Below are 13,771 nucleotides of genomic sequence, written 5' to 3'. Positions count from 1 at the left end.
TATTTTTGGCCACCAGATGTCACCAGAGAGGACTGTGTTGAAAAGCTTCGAGTAATGAACCGTTTTTCAATACAAGCTTCAGTGCTTCAGAAAGCTTCATTTGGCCATCACTACTGGTAGGCAAAATCTCACTTGCTTTCAACAGGACTTTACACAGACCTGAACCTCATTAGTCTCTACCATTGAAAAATAGGTTGGAACAAACACTACAATTCTAATCAAAAAACAGGAATACGATTATGCATCCAGTCGACAAACTAATTTACCCAGCTAAATGGCCTGAAAAGTAAAACACTGCATACAATACAACTAAAAATAAAATAAATAATACTATACAAAATTAAAAACCCTCTAGTTGGTTGTACCCAGTTGGGCACCAATGACATCATGACCCTATATAAACAAGTACTGGGGCGGCCCCTCCCACGCACCTGTTTTAGATCTAGGACCTGAACAAATGGATAAACATGGTAAGTATAACCAAAGCAACATAAGCAAACATAATTTGTTAGAAATTGACCTGTGAACAGAAGAAAATTCAAAAGACTTGATGGTTAGTATAGTATTTGCTTTAGAAATATATGCATGGATGTAATGGATGTAACCAATGCTACCACAAACTAACCCGGGAAAGTATGTAAAGCAAAGTTACACCAGCAATGTCTAAATTAAAGCATTATGGTCAACTGTAAAAAAACAAACAAACAAGGGATAAATTATCAATATGGTAGAGGGAGAAGTGCTAAATGAGTTCAAGCATAGCTACTTTGTCACAGTGCACCAGAGGGTCCCAGTAATTATGTTTATCTTCAAAATCTGACGTTTTGTAACCGTCATTTGCTAAGACACAAACTGCATATGGGCTGAAAAACCAGAATGGACATTGAATGTGAAAAGCAGCTGTCTGTTTCTTCTTACATGTGTACCAATAATCTTTAAATGGGCGGAGACAAACAAATATGCATTATGTCATCTTGTCCATGTGCACTAAAACATAGTCAACATCTCCATGACCATGGTATACTGCCATGACATGGTTCACAACTGAACTGGAATCTTATACATTATATTGCCAAAAGTATTCATTCAGCCATCCAACTCACTGAATACAGGAGTTCATCATTTCCATGGCTACAGGTGTATAAAATCAAGCATGCTTCTACATGCCTAGGTGGATAGCTCTCTGGGGCTCAGTGAATTTCAGTGAAATTGTGTCCACTTGTGAAATTTCTTTATTACTAAATATCAGTCAAATAGTCAACTATTAGCAGTTTTATAATAAAGTGGAAACAACTGGGAAGGACAGCAACAGTCATTAAAATAGTAGGCGATGTAAAATCACAGAGCGGGGTCAGCGACATCACTACAGACCTCCAAAGTTCATGTGGCCTACAGACTGGCTCAAGAACAGTTCATTGAGCGCTTCATGCAATGAGTTTCACTGGCTGGGCAGTTGCATCCAAGCTTTACATCACCAAATACAATGCAAAGCATCTGATGCAGTGGTTATAAGGCACACCACTAACTGATTCTAGAGCAGTTGAGACACTTTAACAGGTACATGGCAGAGTGGGGCACAGAAAGAAATGGGCATGAATACTACTACTGTCTGACAAAGCAGTTGCCCAAGACTGCAACAAGACCAGACATAAGAACAGTCATTTTTTTACTATTCACACTACATTTCTCATTTATGTATTGATCAAACTTATATTTTGATTTCTTTGATTAAGAATAGCAGTGCTTTGTTATTAGGAAACAGGGAGAAGCTCTGTTTTAGCACTGATCATTTTTACTAACATCCTGGATATCAGGACCTTTTAGTCTGTCTTGGCTGTGATATGAAGGCAATCTCTTTCTGTCACAGGTCACTCACACACATACATCTATCTATCCATACATTGTGTGTGTGTGTGTGTGTGCGCGCACACACACACACACACAATAACAAGAAGGTTCAGCAGTTCATGGCAAAACCTAGGCAACAGTGCAGATCACAGTGCTATAACTGCATGAAGGGCCTGAGCTCAAACTAGCTGGGGTCTGCGTGGCATTTCCATATTATGCATGTACCATGTGGGTTATCTCATGTACTGTGCCTTCCCACAGCACAAGACATACAGTGGGGCAAAAAAGTATTTAGTCAGCCACCGATTGTGCAAGTTCCCCCACCTAAAATGATGACAGAGGTCAGTAATTTGCACCAGAGGTACACTTCAACTGTGAGAGACAGAATGTGAAAAAAAAAATCCATGAATCCACATGGTAGGATTTGTAAAGAATTTATTCGTAAATCAGGGTGGAAAATAAGTATTTGGTCAATAACAAAAATACAACTCAATACTTTGTAACATAACCTTTGTTGGCAATAACAGAGGTCGAACGTTTACTATAGGTCTTTACCAGGTTTGCACACACAGTAGCTGGTATTTTGGCCCATTCCTCCATGCAGATCTTCTGGAGAGCAGTGATGTTTTGGGGCTGTCGCCGAGCAACACGGACTTTCAACTCCCGCCACAGATTTTCTATGGGGTTGAGGTCTGGAGACTGGCTAGGCCACTCCAGGACTTTCAAATGCTTCTTACGGAGCCACTCCTTTGTTGCCCGGGCGATGTGTTTTGGATCATTGTCATGTTGGAAGACCCAGCCTCGTTTCATCTTCAAAGTTCTCACTAATGGAAAGAGGTTTTGGCTCAAAATCTCACGATACATGGCCCCATTCATTCTGTCCTTAACACGGATCAGTCGTCCTGTCCCCTTGGCAGAAAAACAGCCCCATAGCATGATGTTTCCACCCCCATGCTTCACAGTAGGTATGGTGTTCTTGGGATGCAACTCGGTATTCTTCTTCCTCCAAACACGACGAGTTGAGTTTATACCAAAAAGTTCTACTTTGGTTTCATCTGACCACATGACATTCTCCCAATCCTCTGCTGTATCATCCATGTGCTCTCTGGCAAACTTCAGACGGGCCTGGACATGCACTGGCTTCAGCAGCGGAACACGTCTGGCACTGCGGGATTTGATTCCCTGCCGTTGTAGTGTGTTACTGATGGTGACCTTTGTTACTTTGGTCCCAGCTCTCTGCAGGTCATTCACCAGGTCCCCCCGTGTGGTTCTGGGATCTTTGCTCACCGTTCTCATGATCATTTTGACCCCACGGGATGAGATCTTGCGTGGAGCCCCAGATCGAGGGAGATTATCAGTGGTCTTGTATGTCTTCCATTTTCTGATGATTGCTCCCACAGTTGATTTTTTTCACACCAAGCTGCTTGCCTATTGTAGATTCACTCTTCCCAGTCTGGTGCAGGTCTACAATACTTTTCCTGGTGTCCTTTGAAAGCTCTTTGGTCTTGGCCATGGTGGAGTTTGGAGTCTGACTGTTTGAGGCTGTGGACAGGTGTCTTTTATACAGATGATGAGTTCAAACAGGTGCCATTCATACAGGTAACGAGTGGGGGACAGAAAAGCTTCTTACAGAAGACGTTACAGGTCTGTGAGAGCCAGAGATTTTCCTTGTTTGAGGTGACCAAATACTTATTTTCCACCCTAATTTATGAATAAATTCTTTACAAATCCTACCATGTGAATTCATGGATTTTTTTTTCACATTCTGTCTCTCACAGTTGAAGTGTACCTCTGGTGCAAATTACTGACCTCTGTCATCATTTTAAGTGGGGGAACTTGCACAATCGGTGGCTGACTAAATACTTTTTTGCCCCACTGTACTTATTAGATTATTTAGGTATTCTAAATTGCTGTGAATTCGAATGTTGTCTCGTTTTATAGCGTTACCTGTTTATGAGAACAACCATGTATGTATGTGTTGGGGTAAGCCACTAGGTGGAGACAAATAATCAGCATTACTAGTATAGTACTTCGACTTCCATTGTGTCATTGGTCTACTTCAATACGCACATATAAATAGAACTGAAATAAGAACATATAAGAACCCAGTGTGTCATATATTATATCTTAGCCTGATTAAATCAAGTAGATTAACGATTGCTTATCTAGTTTGTGGCTTGCTGGCACCAGAGGTCAGAATAGAATGGCCAGACTGGTTCCACAGACAGTGTGACAAAGGATTATAGTGACTGTACATACAAAAAAGGGGAACTGGAACAGAGTAGAGACGCCTGGGGAAATTAATGTCATAAAGCAGAATGTCTATGTTGTGACATTCTGTACAACAGAACAGTTTTTTGATTAATCTTTTAATAAATCCATATTCTTTGATCTTTGAAAACGTTTCTGTAGCTTGTTTAAATATTATTTCATTTCATTTGTTTTTATGTGTTTCAGTTGGTTGGGCCACATACCATCGAAGTCATTTAAATATTATAAGGTACGGTGAGATAGCTAGCTGTATCCTTTAGTGTCGTTTTACACAGCAGTGAGCTGACTGCATCTGTGATGTCAAATGATTTAAAGCAATACATGATTTAATTTGTACTTTGTGCGTGTCTGTTTTTATTTTTACTTCCCCCCCATTCTTTACGTCATTATGAGTGTGCTACCATAGCTGGAAAAAAGTGGGCGGATACTTTTTTTAAATTGCATATTCACTTGTGGGTTGTTTTTTTTTTTTCCACGATTAGCTTTCAGTGGAGGTCATTGCTCTGAGCGAGCCGATCACTGACTGCTGTGTTTTTGTAGGAGATTTTATATGACAAAGGTTTTACATCCATGCGAGAGATGTCTGTAAACAACACAAAAGGACCTTGTGAGGGCAACCTAATCAATCTAAATTTTACGCACAGCTTTTTGCCGCCCGTCTTTATCACCGTGTTCATTGTCGGGACGGTGTCCAATATCTGTGGACTGAGAAGCGTATGTGTGAGCTGGAAGAAAAACGGAAACATCAACATCTTCATGTTCAATCTCGGGGTGGCGGACCTGCTGTATCTGTTTACCCTGCCGTTCCTCGTCTACTATTACGCGCGTGAGAGTGACTGGCAGTTTGGCCAGCCTTTCTGCAAGGTGACGCGCTTCTGCTTCAACCTCAACCTTTATGGCAGCATCGGCTTCCTTACCTGCATAAGCATCTATAGGTACCTGGGCATTGTGCACCCGATGAAAGTGATGGGGAAAATCACCAGTCGCCACTCTCTGGCCATAAGCGCTCTGGTCTGGGTTTTGGTCATTATTCAAATTACTCCTGATATATTCTTTGACAAGAATGATGAAAAAAAACCAAACTCGTGTTTTGACACCACCTCAACCAACCTGACCAGATACTACCTGCCATACAGCATCAGCTGGACGGTCACCGGGTTTGTCCTGCCTTTGGTCATCATTTTGGGCTGTTATGGACACATCGTGGTGGTTCTGGCAAAGAACGCCAATGTCAACCCACTGCTGAAGCAGCGATGTTTGAAACTGGTCGTGATTCTGGTCATACTTTTCTCCGTCTGTTTCATTCCCTACCATATATTTCGAAATTTAAATCTCACTACCAGGATTTTGAAACAAGATGGGCTTTGTCACCACCTGTTCGACGACATCTACATTGCACACCAGGTCGGCAGATTCCTGGCTTGTCTAAACAGCGCGATAAACCCGCTGATTTATATAGTAGGAAATGATGATTTCCTGACTAAGTTTCAAGACTTCAGTAATCGGACCAGGATGTCTCTTGCCGGACTCAAAAGCGCAATTATTTACCGCAAACCCATAGAAGCGGACGTGGATTTACCCGCAGACATGTGCACCAGTTTCGACAAGAGGAGTGGATAGGGCGCAGAATCAGTTTACGCGAGTTGCTCGTCTATACATGTCACGCACCGCCAGCACTTCCACAGATCCGTGAACAAAGTACGTGACTGCGACTGATGATTGTGCTTAAGGGAGGACTGGCGAGGGGTAGGTCACTGAGGTGTCAGTGCACAGAGAAAGTCAAGTGTCCGGATGGTTCCCTGGATGTTACCGAAAAGACTTAAAGCTGAAGCTCCAGCTCATATACCTCTATTTCTGAACTGTTCCAAGTGTTAAGCATTGTAACAACTTATATATTTTTATTTTCTGCGTATTTAGTAAGCCTCAAATCTTTCTTCTGTACAGTGCAGCAGGAAGTATGCTGTTGACACTTATTTGTGTTATGTGCTACACTGCCCTACCTTTGGACTGTTAGATGAAGCTTTGATATACTTCACCATGAGTTGTATTTTTCACCTCAACATGTAACCGACTCAGACTCAAACCATAAAAGGGATTTTAACAGCACTTGTTTTAAGAGTCTGGCACAGCCTAATTACTGCCGTTTGTTTAGAGAAAACGGACACAATACAGCAACAGCTATGTATGAAACTGGAGTGGACAGTCTGAAGTAGAAATACCACTAAAACTTTTCAAGTGCTCTCTTATTTCTTCTTCTTTTTTTCTTTAACCTAAATAAAAAAGTAATATCATCAAATGAATCCGCGTGTCACAAAGGTGAAATAATCTAATTATATCTCATACAGATGGGTAGCAAAGGCGATGCACATTAGGCGGAACCCTCACGCGGTTCCATTGAAGTATGCGTGTCAAACATGCACAGTGGGAATAAAAGTTGCTGGGTTTCAGTCTGGTCCACTGTGTTGCTTTGCAAAATTTGAAAATCACAGCGAAGAATTAATAACGAATATACTGCCATCTCTGCTATGGGGAAACCACCATTACCAGACCATTACACAGGAATAAGAATACGGGCAAATATAGGCTACATGGGCTACAGTCAAGTATTTTTATACTGAAAAACGCGAAACTGTCTGGTTATTACATTTGCAAAGGTCTAACTTGTAGACACCCCCCCCCCCCCAATTCTACAGACATAATAGCATTATTATTATTTTTATTTCGTTTTTAAAGACGCACTTTAAACACTAGTCCTCTGTTTTTCAAATGGTTGCTTTATTACAATCAGGATTTTGATCATCTTTACAATAAAAGAAAGTGTGACATGGTCTGGTTTTTGTTGGGTCCTTTCCTGGTTATTGTGATTATTGTGAGGTTATTGTATTACAAGTTTTTAGTTTACTTTTCATTGTTATTCTTGAGCTCTAGTTTTGATTTATTATTATGTTTCTAGGATTATTCTAGGACTATTCTAGTCTGGTGTTTTAGAAATATAATAATGGATTCTTTGTGTGTTAGTTGAACGTAGCCTCTCCTGTGCTTTTTCTATGTTTAATTAATTGTGCATGTCTTATCTTTAAATCTAGTTAGCAGGACTGTTTTAAGGTTTGGGGCCCAGATAAGAGAAAAAAATCCCTTTTGGCCAGACCACTTTACTATTGCAAACCATGCCAGCCCTAAATCTGTAACACTTTGCAGACAAGGATCAATATTCTGTTTAAATAGATATTTTTATTTTATGCATGACTGATGAGATGTGTGCAAGTCATTTTTTACATTTTAATATTTTTATTGATAACATTACATTAAAAATATTTATTTATTCATTTATTTATTGTTTATTTATTTTACAGTGATTGGTACTTTACACAAAATATAACTATAAAATATAAATACAAATATATGTTAACTTTTTGGATGGAAGAGTATTTAAATTCTTATCTATAAAATGGTGAAAGTATTTTTTTTATAATATTAGGTATTGGAAAACAGCAGCAGTCACAGGCAGTGTGCAAAACATATGCAGAGCAATGCACACTTGTCCAAAAATGCACTTTATGTGATGTTATAATGATAATGGATTCTTAATTAAATTAATCAAATTAAAACATTAATAGTGCATGGGGAAAAAAGTCCCAAATGGCATCCTGCAATTTAGACATGTTTTGTTTTTTTTACTTAAAATAACTTACCTCATTCTTCACATATCAGTGGGGCTGGTTCAGTGTCAGGAGTGTGGGTGTGAGGATACAACAGCCTGAGCCAGAGGTTTGATCTGTTTGGCCTCACAGCAGGTAGCAGATAAGTGATTTAGTACATTTAGTACAATTACGTGTTGGCTAAAATAACTCAAACACGTTATTTTTTGTTAGAAATTAAATATATTAGCTAATTAAGTCAAACAGTGTCTGTGGACTTTATTTGTTTCATTTCCCCCTGTCTCTTTTCTTTCTTTAAATACAGACTTCAATTTTAACTGAGCCATCCCAACGTCTTACTGCTCGGCATCAGCTAGGAGCAAGTGCACCTGGACCAAGCCAAACTGAAATAAAGAGGGTGGAGGCGAGGTCATCATTTTTCTCCCCCTTACCTTAGTTACTTTTAGTTAAATTTTTTGTGGGTTCTATTTTGAATTTACTTTTACTTCCCCATCCCTTGATATGTAAATTGAGTTCAGCTCTTGTGCTTTTATACCCTCATGTAGCAAAATAAAGAGAATCCATGTCAACTCCACACAGAAAGGCCCAGGCATTTTGGTGGATTTGAACTCAGGACCTTGTTACTGTGAGATAACAGTGCTAAGCATCATGCTACCAAGCCATCCATACTTAACAAATGTAGGCAACATGATAACAAGGCTTGACACAGAATTTTCTTTACATGTCTGTTCTTGACAGGTTAAGCCACAATAAATAGCAATAAGATAGACGTGGTGTGTGTATGCTTTTCTGCCTCTTACAGTATAACTCCAGTGATTTTCCTGTCATTTGAAACATTTTCCTCTTTACCGAACATTACTGGATTTTTAAGCTATTTGCTTTTATAGGTCATAATGTGTATTAATTAATTTTTAAAGTGTTTTTTTTTTTTTTTTAAATGAGCAAACTTCATTTTGAACCGTAAGCATGTTGTATCAACTAAATGGCAATGCTGAGCGCTTCTACAAACACTGGTGAAAAAACAGGTCGCTCAAAGGAGCCAGCATTAAACTTTAAAATGTGACCCAAGTCTTCACTGTCTAAAAGCAATGTTTAATTAACAAACTGCACATTTGCTGATACTGGACCTGTCCTGGGTTTGTGCTCTTCAGAGTACGCACTTGGAGCACATGAGGTTGCCTGTTTGCAGTAAGCTCGCTTTCAGTCTTTGCTGGATTGTACTATTTGTACACTAACCACAATTGGTAACCCTGGATCTCCTGTTTGCAGTGCAGCTTTGCCTATTCATCTGTTTTGGCCAGCGCTGTAGGAATGGTATTGAAGATGGTTGCCATAAACATTGAGGCTACAGATCCAGTGTAGCTTCTTTCTTTAGGAAAAATATCTGTATCAATAAATTATTACTAACCTAATGCCAAATGGGATAGTAATTTAAAGTGAGTGAGGATATTGTCTGTATTTTCAGTTTTGATAATCATAGTGGTGATACACACCATCTCTGACTGGAGTTTTAGGTTTTGTCAGTCAGCTAGGACAAAGACAGCCTGGCTCTGCCGAGGGTCTCTGAGAACGTGAAACGTATTATAAAAGAGCTCTTTCAAACATTATCAGATCATGCTGGACTCCATGTGTCAGGTTGAAGTCCATGAATCTTGAGTCACCTTGAGTGCTGTTGTCATCAAAGCATTAGAAGGAAATTGAGATGGGTTACAGGTACACTCTTTAGGCATACTATTTTTAAGCCATTTTAAAAATAGTTTATTTATCGCACTGAGAAAGTCCAAGTTGGAGAAAGGGCCCAGCCAGGAACCTGTTTGCTGTGAGGTGACAGCACTAACCACTGCAACACCCTGACATTTTTAACATGTTCAGCTAAGAGTGTTCAAATTTGTATAATTTGGCAGGAAAGTTTGTATTAAACATAAATTACATTTATCCAGTGGTCTCAATGTATTTTTGATGTCCTTCAGTAAATACCTGTTTCTTTAATGCCTTTCACAAAAGCACCATACATTTCTTTCCAGATGTGGAGCAACTTGGCAGTAAGCCCAGCTGCTAGTTATGTCATGTGCACATTTTCAGTGGGGCAAAAAAGTATTTAGTCAGCCACCGATTGTGCAAGTTCCCCCACCTAAAATGATGACAGAGGTCAGTAATTTGCACCAGAGGTACACGTCAACTGTGAGAGACAGAATGTGAAAAAAAAATCCATGAATCACATGGTAGGATTTGTAAAGAATTTATTCGTAAATCAGGGTGGAAAATAAGTATTTGATCAATAACAAAAATACAACTCAATACTTTGTAACATAACCTTTGTTGGCAATAACAGAGGTCGAACGTTTACTATAGGTCTTTACCAGGTTTGCACACACAGTAGCTGGTATTTTGGCCCATTCCTCCATGCAGATCTTCTGGAGAGCAGTGATGTTTTGGGGCTGTCGCCGAGCAACACGGACTTTCAACTCCCGCCACAGATTTTCTATGGGGTTGAGGTCTGGAGACTGGCTAGGCCACTCCAGGACTTTCAAATGCTTCTTACGGAGCCACTCCTTTGTTGCCCGGGCGGTGTGTTTTGGATCATTGTCATGTTGGAAGACCCAGCCTTGTTTCATCTTCAAAGTTCTCACTGATGGAAGGAGGTTTTGGCTCAAAATCTCACGATACATGGCCCCATTCATTCTGTCCTTAACACGGATCAGTCGTCCTGTCCCCTTGGCAGAAAAACAGCCCCATAGCATGATGTTTCCACCCCCATGCTTCACAGTAGGTATGGTGTTCTTGGGATGCAACTCGGTATTCTTCTTCCTCCAAACACGACGAGTTGAGTTTATACCAAAAGTTCTACTTTGGTTTCATCTGACCACATGACATTCTCCCAATCCTCTGCTGTATCATCCATGTGCTCTCTGGCAAACTTCAGACGGGCCTGGACATGCACTGGCTTCAGCAGCGGAACACGTCTGGCACTGCGGGATTTGATTCCCTGCCGTTGTAGTGTGTTACTGATGGTGACCTTTGTTACTTTGGTCCCAGCTCTCTGCAGGTCATTCACCAGGTCCCCCCGTGTGGTTCTGGGATCTTTGCTCACCGTTCTCATGATCATTTTGACCCCACGGGATGAGATCTTGCGTGGAGCCCCAGATCGAGGGAGATTATCAGTGGTCTTGTATGTCTTCCATTTTCTGATGATTGCTCCCACAGTTGATTTTTTCACACCAAGCTGCTTGCCTATTGTAGATTCACTCTTCCCAGTCTGGTGCAGGTCTACAATACTTTTCCTGGTGTCCTTCGAAAGCTCTTTGGTCTTGGCCATGGCGGAGTTTGGAGTCTGACTGTTTGAGGCTGTGGACAGGTGTCTTTTATACAGATGATGAGTTCAAACAGGTGCCATTCATACAGGTAACGAGTGGGGGACAGAAAAGCTTCTTACAGAAGACGTTACAGGTCTGTGAGAGCCAGAGATTTTCCTTGTTTCAGGTGACCAAATACTTATTTTCCACCCTGATTTACGAATAAATTCTTTACAAATCCTACCATGTGGATTCATGGATTTTTTTTTCACATTCTGTCTCTCACAGTTGACGTGTACCTCTGGTTCAAATTACTGACCTCTGTCATCATTTTAAGTGGGGGAACTTGCACAATCGGTGGCTGACTAAATACTTTTTTGCCCCACTGTATGTAGCCTATAACAGCTCGGTCACGTAATTTCATAGTAACAGCACATTCCTTGCCTGTATAACATTTGCATGGTTTTCAATGCAAAAGCTCAGTAGAATAAAAAACACACATTTATAGCTTATCGTAAGAGAGTCTAAGGAACAAAAAGAAAAACAAAACAAAAGAAAAACAAGTTGCGAAGAAATGAATTAACAAGGTCTGACAGTAAGCATTACATCTGCTGATGTCATCTATTGTTAAGTATTCTCTGGAACTGCGACGTTAATGGGGTCTAACTTCCTATCTTAAACAGCACAATAACATAGGAAGTTAAGGGCAAGGAACATGGGTCTGGCTTTCGTATAAGAATTTCACTAAATGACTTATCAGATCTGTGACCCATACTCGCATAGCAGCCAGTATGTACGTACCAGGCTTGTTAGACTAACCACTTGAGCTTTGGCTGCTATCACACCAGGACTGTTTTATAAACAGGAACATAACACAATGAGGATTTATATTTTCCCAGTATAACATTTTCCTGGTGGACTGAAGTGTACACAGAAGACACAAGTGCCTTGAGATATTTGACTAAAGTTGAAACAAGAATTGTGAACTGCTTCTTGATTCTGCAAAAACAACATGCACAACTTCCTTTCCCACCAGAATATTTTGTAAAACACCTCTCTGGCAATAAATTGCTGTAGTATGGAGGATCTTTTTCCTTTGAGGTTACAAATCATCATGATTCTCCCATCTCAAGCATATATTAGAATGGATCTCCCCACTCTGAATCTGAAACTGAATATTATGATGTGGAAAGAAACCAAGAGACAAAAATTCCTCTTTCTGAATGTGTACTTTATGTTCTTTTGGTGTTTGAGAAGGATCCAAACAAACGAATGTTATTACAACAGATAAATATTACCATCTGGCAGATTTTTCCTGGGACATCATTTCTAATTCTGTAAGCAGAGTCTGGTAACAAAAACAGAAACCAGCCTGATGGATGTGTAGGAGAAGTTAGAGGTAGCAACAACATGATACAGCTGCAGCCAGAGACCACATGCCACAGGAGCACGTTCAGTGAGAGACTACGATTACCATAAAGCACCACTGAACGACACAGGAAATCATTCCTCCCTGTGGCCATCTCCCTGTACAACTCCTCCATCTAATGCACTGTAAACACGGCAATAGCTACATCTTTTTGCACACGCTCCTTTCTACTTGGTAATGTTGCTGTCTATTTTTCTTGATATTTATTTATAATTATATCTGTCAACCCTGGATATTTATTATTTGGTAATTTGTTTTTGTTTTTGTTTCTCTTTTTCTTAATGTTACTGTACTGAAGCAACTGTAACCCACATAATTTCCCTAGGGATTAATAAAGTATTCTTATTCTGATAGCAAATAAATTTGTCATGCAAATATTTTGGAAAATTAGAAATGGTCCACTTGTGACCTCGTTATATTGCTGCTTCACATTTTTGGTATCTTTTTGGAACTTAAAATTCTTCCAGATTCAGACTATTTGTCATTTCTAAAAAGAAATCAGCTCAGATGGGTTCAACCCTTGCGATCCAGATTTGGATAAGGGTGTAAGAAAATGTATGGTTATGTATAAAGCATACTCAATACATTTGAATATGAATTTGTTTGATGTACACTTAAAACAGTAAAGACGACACATTGATGAGCTTATATTAGTGTTAATCTTCTCTACTTCTAACTTTCACATATGGTCTGTTTAACAGAAAGTTAAATAGACCAAAGTGAAGTCCTGACTCTTTGTGAGAGAGGGCAGCTGGTTCTGCTATGACTTTTTAGTTAGATTACATAAATGAATAAATTCACTGTAATTGCATATAGTTAATGAGCTAATAATCAAATCAGGATATGTGGGGCATGGTTTTGTATAATATCATTAACTGTTGCTGTCTCTGTGGTAACAAGCAACTGCCATCAGATTAAATTTTAATGAATTATTGTGAATTTTTTATTCTTGTATGTTTAACAAGTTTAAAATGTCTTAGTTTTTTTTAAATCATTACTTCTTGTTATATTTTATTCAGTTATAAATATAATAAAAAATTAATTTATTGTCATTATAGTCTCTGTGAATTCATTTTTATTAGTAGTAGTACAGTTTTTAATTTCACCTCCTCACTACGTACGACTCTGGATACTGTAGCTCCTGTGAAAACTAAGGTCTCTAATCAGAAGTACCTGACTCCGTGGTATAATTCTCAAACACGTAGCCTAAAGCAGATGACTCGTAATCTGGAGAGGAAATGGCGTGTCACAAATTTAGAGGATCATCATTT

The 13,771-nt window shown here is 39.5% G+C and overlaps 1 protein-coding gene across 1 annotated transcript; it reads left to right on the top strand.

The window, feature by feature from the left end:
• Positions 1–4,626: 4,626 nt before the first annotated feature.
• LOC102192560 (P2Y purinoceptor 1-like) lies at positions 4,627–6,548 on the top strand. Its single transcript, XM_005726748.1, has one exon. It carries the CDS (start codon positions 4,690–4,692, stop codon positions 5,737–5,739), a length of 1,050 nt encoding a protein of 349 aa, XP_005726805.1. The 5' UTR covers positions 4,627–4,689; the 3' UTR covers positions 5,740–6,548.
• Positions 6,549–13,771: the final 7,223 nt, after the last annotated feature.

Source organism: Pundamilia nyererei, unplaced genomic scaffold, assembly GCF_000239375.1.
Source record: "Pundamilia nyererei isolate P.nyererei 1_Seehausen unplaced genomic scaffold, PunNye1.0 scaffold00021, whole genome shotgun sequence".
Classification (NCBI taxonomy): Eukaryota; Metazoa; Chordata; class Actinopteri; order Cichliformes; family Cichlidae; genus Pundamilia; species Pundamilia nyererei.
The sequence above is the reverse complement of the archived record's forward strand: the minus strand, read 5'-3'. Positions and strand labels throughout refer to the sequence as shown.